Source organism: Temnothorax longispinosus, chromosome 6 (assembly GCF_030848805.1).
Source record: "Temnothorax longispinosus isolate EJ_2023e chromosome 6, Tlon_JGU_v1, whole genome shotgun sequence".
NCBI classification, from domain to species: Eukaryota; Metazoa; Arthropoda; class Insecta; order Hymenoptera; family Formicidae; genus Temnothorax; species Temnothorax longispinosus.
Genome location: NC_092363.1, coordinates 4,225,798 through 4,236,740, shown reverse-complemented (window position 1 = coordinate 4,236,740; position 10,943 = coordinate 4,225,798). Strand labels below are relative to the sequence as shown.

The 10,943-nt window shown below is 38.4% G+C and overlaps 2 protein-coding genes across 3 annotated transcripts in view; one reads left to right on the top strand and one right to left on the bottom strand.

Annotated features, from left to right (window-relative positions):
* The first annotated feature begins 1,045 nt into the window (after positions 1–1,045).
* Positions 1,046–4,985, top strand: LOC139814857 (uncharacterized). The gene is made up of 13 exons (XM_071781347.1): positions 1,046–1,162; positions 1,233–1,346; positions 1,431–1,566; positions 1,659–1,810; positions 1,891–2,052; positions 2,214–2,577; positions 2,733–2,838; positions 2,906–3,284; positions 3,443–3,547; positions 3,621–3,886; positions 3,954–4,199; positions 4,479–4,713; positions 4,800–4,985. The coding sequence occupies exons 1-13, from the start codon at positions 1,046–1,048 to the stop codon at positions 4,866–4,868; spliced, it is 2,451 nt and encodes an 816-aa protein (XP_071637448.1). The 3' UTR covers positions 4,869–4,985.
* Positions 4,986–6,890: 1,905 nt separating this feature from the next.
* The window catches only part of Hwt (SH2 domain-containing adapter heavyweight), a 171,594-nt gene continuing 167,541 nt past the window's right edge, over positions 6,891–10,943 (bottom strand). For both annotated transcript variants that reach the window (XM_071781462.1, XM_071781463.1), the window contains 3 exons: positions 8,921–9,119; positions 8,524–8,643; positions 6,891–8,398 (listed from right to left, as the gene is read on the bottom strand). In XM_071781462.1, coding sequence (XP_071637563.1) covers positions 8,209–8,398; positions 8,524–8,643; positions 8,921–9,119 — 509 coding nt within the window. In that variant the 3' untranslated portion in view covers positions 6,891–8,208. The remainder of the gene's footprint in view (positions 8,399–8,523; positions 8,644–8,920; positions 9,120–10,943) is intronic.

The window sequence follows — 10,943 nt, the reverse complement described above, 5'->3', positions numbered from 1 at the left end:
TCGAAACTATAAATATATTCGAGGTCATTTAATTTTATTAGTTTCTATCTTTAGTCTGAAATGACTTATTTGCACTGTCTCTGGTTCATGTACAAACCGATTAGGGAAGTATGACAATTTTAATTTATCTCCTCGATACGGAAAGATTCATCATCGTCGCAGGATTGATATGCGAGCGTATAAATACACGATCGAGCTGACATTGATCGTATCTATGGATAATCTAACGGAAACATTCGAGAATATCATATCCGGGAACTCGATAAAATATATACGATTCGATGTAATCTCTGCGGTAGTGTAGCCTAGCTTGATTCTATTTCACATTTCGGTCTATCGGCCACGTGCAGTTAGATAAATCGAGCCTGTTTGTGGAGAAACGACGCGCACTGAATTACTGTTTCATTAACCCGTCGTATCGATGGTATTTGATCAACGGAGATGATTGAAAAATATGCCTAGATTGCGCACTAGGTATATTTTATTTATTGTTTTATAATATTTTCACAAAATATTGTGTTGTTTAAAAAATTATTTTGTTTGATGATAATATTATGGACACACTATTCCAAATTATTATATATCTATGTATACGTAAAATATATAAAATATGGATTAAAATTAATGATGATTAAATAACGTGTTATTTGAATACTTATTTCTTAAGCAAATAACAAAGACAGTAGTGATATTTAATTAAATTTTAAGAGTGTTATTTTATTTGCATAAAGGTAAGTAAAAAGATAATAAAGAGATTCTTTGAAACTTTTAATGAATAAAAAGAACTACTGATACAAATATCTTCCATAGGAGCACGCTACTTGTCGACCATATTTGTGGCGCCAACTGTGGAGATATAGACACAACTTCACCTCCCTTAATCTACCGGATAAGGGATGAATATAGGAACGGAAGGCAATTAATTTTCAAAATTGACAATTCAGTCAATATCTTTCACAATAACCGCACTTGTGTTTAATGAACAAGAAGATAAATGTAATTATGATTCTCATGTAATTTCTGAAAAAAATTAATATTATACAAAATGGCTGCGAGAACTGCCCAAATGCCGGAAGCACCAACAGCTAACAACAGCATCGATGTTGTTAGCCTGCAAATTTCTCTTCCTCAAATGCTCGATCTTGCTCTTGGAGCACCGGAGGTAAAACAATAGCAATTATCCATCATTTACATTGTATAGATAAAGCGATTAATAAAGTTATTGATTTCAGGTTGGCGCGGTTAATTTTAATATTCTTCATAGTTTTCTCCATATCTTGTTGCATCAAATAAATTTGCAGGCTACCAAAGTCGAATTCCGTGGTGAAAACGCGGATCGCATTAAAGTAAGAAAAATAATATTCCAAGTAATTGGAAAAAAAAGGAATGTGGCAATTCTTTTTCTTATATTCACGTGAGAGCTATTGCAGAGGATGGTAACATCCTTGAAGCCGAGCCCTGCTCGGGCTTCACCTCAGCTTCACGAGTATGATATTACCGATGCTACCGGCGAAGTACAACGAATTCGAAGAGACGATGGCGCAGACGCCGATGTACTTACAGACGGTATAAACTCGTGATTTTTGTTGTTTATTTTCAGTTATATTTAATTAATTATAAATTATGCTATATAACAAAATAGATTTAACTTGATTTAGATATTCAACCGCCTGCAGAGGAAATTTTGAAAGTGACGAATGATGTGAGGCCACAAATAGATCTTGAGAAAGTCCCCGAAGCTCCGACGGTCGTAACTGTCGTAAATGGCTCTCCTCCTACAGCATTGGCGTTTGAAGAGCTTAAACAATCTGTGCGTAGGACAAATTATTTTTAGAATTAACATTATGTACGATGACAATGTAATTTATTCAGTAATAATTTAATGAACAGGTAAAACAGCTGCAGCAACGGTATCAAGCTTTGGAGGACTTGTCTACGTCTCCAGAAGTAGTCGAAAGTTTAAAGGACAAAATTACAGATCCCGCCGCGGATGTATGGCAATTTATTAACATTAATAAGAGATTGGAAGCTAACGAACAAGGTATCGATAAGGTATACTGCTTACTAATCTCGTAAACTTTTCGCGGGTGATATTTACACTCCGCACCGCTAATAGTTTAATAAAAGAATATAATGAAAGTTAAGAATTCTTAAAACTTAAAACGTTAAAATATTAAACTTAAGTTTATTAACTTATTAAATTATTGGTACAGCTCACGGCATTGGTACAAGATGTAATCAAAGGCGATACTGTCATAGCAGACACATCTTTGATTAACGCGAGATTGGATGAACTCGAAGATAAAGTCTCCAAGATGGAGCAATGGCTTATCAATCTGCAAACAATTACTGACATGTTAACCGAAGGTATACCCGTGCCAACTACTGGTATTGATGTAGAAGCAGTAGAAGCAGTAGAAGAAAAAGAAGAAATAGAAGCAGCAGCAAAAATTATAACAACCAACGATGTGATAGTACCACACCGTGAAAAAGAAGAAAATGAAGTCTCTAAAGTAGCAGTTGATAAAATACGCAAAACAGCACCTGAAAAGCTCGCTCCTCTAGTAGCACCTCTGAGTAACAAGCTTAATGATTTAATTAATATAAAAATTAGTCCAATGTTGAAGACGTTGTTACTTGAATCGTTTATAAATATGTAATGTAGTTGCTATCTTAATTTGAAAATATATTGAAAATTACTAATATAAATATATATTTAAAAATATATTTAGATGGTGCTGTTATAGCAAAAATACGTCAAGATGTTACTACATTAAAAACGGATGTAGCTCGTATACAACAAGACTTGCAAGATCTTAACAAAAGAGTTGCACGTACGTTGAGAATTTTTATATTCATCTTTATTATATTTTATTACGCACATATTATCTTTGAACATAGAGAGAGAAATACCAACAACGACTGTCGATGTGCCATTGGTAGAAAAAAAACCTGTTGTTAGAGAACCGATTAAAGAAGAAGAAAAAATAGTCGAAGTGAGTGATGTCGTAAACTTGGAACAATGCCTGGAAGCTATAAAAAGTGTAGAAACAACACATGACAAAGCTTTGATTGATGTTACCCAACGCGTAGTTGTATTGGAAACGGAAGTTGGAAATTTGTTAGAAAAAGTGGATAGTATGCAAGAAGTCGAGAAGACAGATGAAGTCAGCATTAACAAACTTGTTGCAAAAGTGCAAGAAATTGAAACGGATATGGAGAAAATCGGACAAGCGATGGACAGATTGCTCGATGACAAGGAAAAACAAGAAACGCACATTAGCGTACGAGCTTTAAATAATAAAATAAGACTAATTAAAGCATTGTTAATCTTTTAAATAGTATTTAAGTATAGATTATGTAAGAGCAGCTACTTCGTGTTTAATATAATATAATTTATTTGAATTATCGTATTTATCATAATTGATAATAACACTGACAGACACTACTGGAACAAATAGAACTTTTAAAAACTGTCAAAGCAAACAAAGAGGATCTCGAAGATGCTTTGGCCGACAAAGCCGATGCTCAAACTGTGAACAGAAAGGTATAAAGCATTACCAAATTCGCTGACACACTCATTATTGATGCAGATTAAAGTACTATAAAAATTACTGTAGGTATCACATGATCAATTTGATGCTGCCTGCGATGATCTCGCTCGTGGTCTCGAGGAAGCAATCGACAAATTGACGAAGCAAGAATCGATTTGGCAACAAGCGCTTGATGAGGTGCAGAATGAAATCGCCGCGAAGATGGATAAAGTCGAGATGATGCCACTAAAGGATTTTGTGAACAATAAATTAAAATCGCTTCAAGAAAAGTTAAAGATTATGATTGAAGCGAGACGGGAGATCGAGGCTGCAGGAACGAAAAAGCTGCTTAGGTAAACATTTCAGGCTCGCAAATAAGACTTCAACACGAGACTGTCGACTCCCATCTCTTTCATTTAGAGACGTTCAATGTATATCGTGCGACAAGGATGTTGTAATGAAGACAGACGAGCTCGGTAGATTTCGCGCTGAACCGTTACCATGCACTACCAGCATGAAACCTTATCTAACGTACGAGTTGGACAAAGTCAGAAAACAACAGAGAAGATTGCCTCACAGCAGAAATATGATCCAATTTGAAGCAGTAATGCAAGAGGAGACCAAAAAGATGAAAACGAAAGAAGAGATGCTCGCGAGGACTCCTAGGTAACCGATATTGTTTCGTCCGACCATAGAATCTCGAGAAAATATTACATATCGAAGAATAAATATGTTAGATATAAGCTGATATTGATAAATATTAATAATAATATTTAATATTTAAATGTCAATATTTGAAATAATATTGAAATATGTTCTTTTTAAAGCAAAAAAATCTCTTGTTTTTTCTCAATATTACAACTGTGAACTTAATAGCCATCAGAGTTTTTAAATAGCTTAATGATAAACGTTATTTCTTTAAGTTTAATAAGTTTGATGCACTAGAGATCATCTCTGCAATCGTTACTGCGGCGGGAGTCATACGATTACGACTCCTCAGCAAAGGGTCATGCGAACGGGACATTTCCTTACTCAATGGGGACCGGAAGCGATACAATTAACGGACGGGGTGGTAAGGGGGAAGGACGGTAAAATGTATCGCAGTCGGCGCATGCCGGGTAAGGACGTCTGCGGGCTAGATTGTTGGGAAAGCCAGATTAGCGAGGAAACTGGACCCTCGGTGAATATCAAGATGATCTAGCTGTCATAAGTAATTCACATACTCATTTCGCGAAATTTACCATTCCACTTTCACAATTCTCTCAGGAATGTGCTTCGACTGCGCCTCGTAAATCTCTGACATCCCGACGAAATAGCGCTGGAAACCGTGAGTGAATAATACAACACTTTGCATTCAGCGAGTTTACCGTATTTGACAGAAGTTACCATATGTATAATTAAATATCTTTATGTAATTATTATAATTGTTATTGTTGTTACGCGATCTGCGTACCTCTTTCGTATTCTCTTATCGCGAATTACAGAAAAGCGAAACTCAAGGAAACAATCAAAAGAACCAAAAGTATCGGAACCGGAAGAGAAATTGGTATATTACATGTCTTAATGAAACTTAAATAACGTTTAAGATATTAAAATCTAAGCTCTTTATGCAATTTTATTTAAATAAATTACAATGTTTGATTCGGCACAGACAGAAACGCACCAAGTGACATCTCTACAAGAAAATGGTGACCGTCCGCCACTTGTTCCAGCTGGACTTCAGAGTGAGATTACCTTACACAAAACTGACGAAGAGATAGAAATAGAATAAATTAAATAATTTGAAAATATACATAGCACAGAGAAAATTTATATAACTGATATAATTCAATTGATATCAATGCTTTTATAGTTTTTTTCGAAACGATACGCATTGTACAATCTTATAAAAATTTTTACACAAAATTTTCTATTCTCATGTAAAAGACTTTCTTGGGTTATCTAAAATTGAAAAGATGGTAAAACTGCGACTGTCGTGACTAAACTGGAGTTATTAACTATTTTATTATTAAGAGAAATTTCCAGAGTACACAAGATTATCTAGTGAAGTCGATTTGGAACATCGGTGGTTTGCTTACTAAAACAAAAATATTGGATCGCACTTCACGTTTACGGCCGTACAAGACCGCGTCAGAATATTGCACATCGCCGTCCGAGACATCCCTTTTTACGTAAAGGGCGTGCATAGCGCTTAAGATATTTATTGGACTCACCCCGCTTTCGCTAGACTTTAATTTATGTATATCCTACAAACGAGAACTATGCGCGCTAGTATAATCATTTATAATAATATATATTTATGTATATATTACGTAATCTAAATCCTACTTCATACAAATTTCAAGGTACAGGAAGTATCTACAAGTTAGTCTACCATATAATTTACGGTACTGCCTTTCGACAAATAATATTACTCTACGTGTACGAAGTCTAGAATTACTATAGGTATACAGCTCTATGATCTCGCAATTAAATTAATGGCGCACAGAAACTTCATCCTTATCATCATACTCAACGATACAATGCAATAAATATAATAGGAGAAATAAATATATATAGATTATAGTTTCAATGATCGGGCTATAGAGACAATATAATGTCTTAAACATTAACATATATGGATATGCATTATCGATTACAGTTAATAATACTGGCAGCTTACAGTACGACGCATGAATTACACTCAACCTAATTAGACGCGAAAGTAGAGAGTGCCTCGCTCATAATTCAAGTATTCCTGCGAGTGCAAAATTTAAATATTTTTAATTAGAAAACTAATGCTTTGCTTTTTCGTGTATACCGATTAAACGCTTAAACGATCAAACGAGGCTTTCGGCTATGACAATTTTTACAACACGGTGCTGGCACTCGCTACTTCTCGCCGTAGATTCCCTATGTCACTACTTTAATAGCAAACTGTTTCTTGCTTGCTCGGCCAACGAAAATTCGCTCACAACCTCTGCGAATCGAATTTCTAACTCGAAAAATTATTGTAACACCACGGACGTCTCGTCATCGCGTCTGAGCGACGCGTCGTTGCTGATTCTACGTAATAATAATAGCAAGTTTAATTTATTTTATTATCATTATCGCGTGCAATCGCGCGAGAACGCCGACGCGCACGCGGACAAGGGGAATTAAGTAACAGATCACAGGTGAAACTAGGCTATCTCTGTAACAAATTAATATCACATGAAAAAATATGTATCGGTTGCATCCTATCGCAAAAATCTCCTCCGCGAGTGACTCCGTCTAGTTTCTCGGACGGATGACTCGGATAACGAGCCACCGATGATTCAGACTGTCGATCACTATCGTTTTTTCCTCTTTTCTCGCGTTTCCGACCGTTTCCTGTCGGACTCGCAATTTTTATTATTTCACGAAGTTACGCGGAACCTTCGCCTCACCCAATATTCGAGCCAACTGACTGTCGTACGCTCGCTTATCGTTCTAAGCCTATTTAATCACTTATCAACGACGAGACGGACAACTAAACCCTGACTAAATGATTACGATTAGAAGTAAAGTTTGGCATTTTACTCGCGCTCGCTGCGCGTATCCGGCCTACTAGTTCTGCTCTATCCCTCGACTGGATATTAGGATTAGTTTTACTTTGGCTTTCAGCTCACGCCACGTCGGGCTGCTTCCACGCGGCACTCTGTGTGAATTTAAATACGCGCACCTTTCCTTCTTACTTAAATTATACCATTTCGTAAAACAGCGTTTCTGATCCCATTTAAAGATTTCTTTCGTAGAATTCGCATATAAATCGCGGATTCAAGGAACAACCGGGAAAAACATCCTCGAGAACGTTCTCGCGTATCCTACTAGAATCGTCAATTCCGAATTCATTATTCTTTGAGAGTTATTGATGGTCATCACTGCATCGAATTCATATCCGTTTCAAGTAATTTCGTTCCCCTGACTCTCACTACTGTAATTTCTGGTACCGCTTCTATATCGTGCCGCGATGTATGCGTTTGCCTATGAGGTAGGTTTGCGCGATGTTTTGAGGAAGACGAAGCATTTGGACACCGATCTTTACGCTTTCGAGTCCGAGAGGAAAAGAAAGAGGGATGGGATAAGCACTCGCCGTCCCTACCGATTTCTAATTTTATTGTGCAATAAAAACTTGGACTCTCGGCTATAGACATGCGAAAATAAAGTGTTGTCAAAAAGACGACGTTCATGAGCAGGTATCCCCACTTGGAGCGACCTGAGATTCTTCACACATAGCTTAAAAACTGGCCTCTCGCAAGGAATTGCACAGACCCGGACGTTTTCATCTAATCGATCGCACTGTGTATCGTTGAGCAGCTTCGCTCAGTCACCGTTTATATTTTTGTACTGTACTCGTACTCCCCCTAATATTTCACGGCGAAGCGGTATTTCCCCGTCAATGCCATTATTGTCCATTATCTCTGGCGCTCTTCGTGCGGAACGGTTCATCCAACCAGAATGCGAATTGATACGGAGGATCCTCGCGGAAGTCAACCGCGTCTCACGAACGTTCGGAAGACTCCCTCGTTCGAGAATAATACTTTCTACATCTCGTTCGCGGGTATCAAACTTATCGTTCATTGCAATCGCGCGCGCTTCGGCATTCGTCGGGGGAAAAGAAAACGGATTATCAAAAGAGCTATTCAGCGCCTTAAATGGCGCTACGATAGATGCGCTACAAAAGCTGAACTATGACCGGATGCAGGAGACACATGTGCTCAGCACCGCGTATCGGAAGACGATTCACGCTGAAATGACGGACCATTTCCGGTATGTTCTCGAACGGTTTGCTAAACTGTCCTAGAATGTAAGCATTCAGCTCTTCGTTCTTCTGGATGCGCATATGCATGAAGCCGCGGGCGCTCCTGAAACAATTACAACGACACAATTAGATGACTCATACTCAAGAGAATCCATAATATGTTCGATAAATATTAGGTCAATCGCAAATTATCGGATGCGTGAAAATGTTCATTTATGTGCCACTCACTTCAGGGATAGAGAATAATCTTGTTTGGTCGACTCGCTGTTCCTCACCAGATAACTTCCTTCTTGGTGAACTCGCAGAAGACCCTCCGCCTCGATGCGTGTGATAGAGCCGTGATACCATCTAAATAAAAAATTTCTCTTCAAATATCGTGCCTTTTAATCCGCAAAATTCTAGCAAACAAAAACATTCCGCGAAATGTATTTTTCGAAAATTTAAAGATAAACAAGTATGAGCGAATGGGAATAAGAATGCATAATTTTGAAAATGTTAATAAGCTCATTAGCGATATTCGAGTCATGTAAAACCTGTACATTAGCGGTAACGCTACGGCCTCGAAAACTCGCGCAAAAATAGAGTTATTTTGAAGTAGCACAATGAAAGGCGACAAAACACTTACCCTTGTCTCTCCAACGGAAGCTCCACGTCAACCAGATCGGCCGATATTCGTGCGGTGCTGATTTCCAGCGGTAAGCCGAGGCTCAGGCCACCGGGTTTCTTCGGCACCAATTGACCACTCAGATTCCCACTGCTCGTTCCCGCCGTGTTACTACCGGCATCCAGATTTAGAGTCATCTTCGGGCGCGCCAGACCGCCGCCTAGAAATGAGTCACCCGACAGTTAGACGCATCGTGGAACTCCCGCCAGTAAACACCGATGATATACCGACTATACGGAGTTGTCTCGGCGATCTATCGTCGCAGGCTTTACGATCCCTTAATAATTGCTACAAATCAGAACTTGGATACGTCGAAATCTATCCCAATAACGAGCGGATTAAGCTGCGTCATCCATGAAAAATTGTTACGGGCTTATTGATATTATTTCGTCACTGTCTTCAGTGATAAATTAATATTGATAATCCGATAACAATTTTTTTGTGGATAACACCCTTTGCTATGATTTAGATTAGATTAGGATGTAATAAACTGATATTTATCAAATAATTATTTATCATAAATAACGATAAACGACAAAAACCCTTAATATATTATAAAAATAACTGACAAACTGTTGTGTAATAATAATATTAAATAATATTAAAATTAAGCGAAACAGTAGCATGATTTGCGTATTTGTATGATTTGACAAACGTAAGACATAAAATTGCTTTCTAAAAAATCTTTCATGAAAGTGACAGGGCACTCTACCACGAAGCGTTTGTTCGTGCCCAATTTTTTAGTTACATGATTTTTTGCTTTGATAATATCAGGGTTGAGGGTTCGTCGTGGACGATAATGATCGACGAAGGACACTCCGTATCAAGGAAACGCCCCTGAATATAGTAGGACGCTAATTTCATTTGTTGGCGCAATCTCTTAGCGGTTGACTTCTCGGACGCGGTACATGACGCAGGTAAAACAAAATTGCTCTGACAGGTGTAACGTCGAGTTAGCCTCTTTTGCGGCTTAATGTGCCCGAAGGGCAGGGCACGCCAAAGTGGTTTCGTCTACACGCAAACACATGCAGATATTTACGATGTCTCGGGAAAAGAAACAAATAGATTACCAGCGAAGTATCTGCAGTTACGGAATTATCAGGCGAAGAAATCATTATATAATTAATTTTAAAAGATTATACCTTCGCACAAAAATTTAAATCTCAATGCAATAACATGTACCATAAAAAGCTGTTGTAAACAATAAGTAATTATATTTGACAAACTTTTCGCTGAGAAAAAGCCGTTTTTAAATTTGTGATATAATTTGTGGAAACGACCAGTTCTGGAACATCCTCTACACGCACATCAAATTACGGTGAGAGAAGGACCCGAAAGCCGGTGGGTATTTCTCACGCGCCATTTCTATTCAATTCCTCTTTGTGAAACACACGTTTCGGGAATGGTTAAACATTAACGGCGCCGAACGGCTAGCGTTACTCGACGAGATTGCGTGCGTCTGTATTATTAAATTCAATCTGGCGATCGGCCCGGCAGATTTATCCGCTTGATTTTCCTTTTCCTTTTCCCCGGGACACGAGACGGTGTAAACGGTTTTTCTCTGTCCCTGTCTTTGCTGGAATCTTGCTCCCGCGACCCAGCTCGTCTTTTGTACAGCGCCCACCCCACGAGTAATTTCTCGTCCTGACACTCGTATCCTTATTCCCTGTCTCTTCCTCCTCAGACTGTTTTAATATCCGTCTCTGACGGAGATACGTCTCAATCAATTTCTTCGCGGGCTTTCCGACCGCCGCATGCTCCCGCGGGAAATGGGGGAAAGCCGTCGAGATATTCGGTACCGGATCGTACACAGGAACGTCAAGGATACGAGTAACGTCAAGGAAACTCCTCCGCCTGTGATCATCATATACGAATTCGTAGCGCGTTTGCCTTAAGACCCCCCGAAGTTTCGTTGAATGATGTTTCGAAGTGCGGGAAGAAGGGAACGGTGATTGCGCGCGTCGTTAGAAAGTTAGAGAAGAGA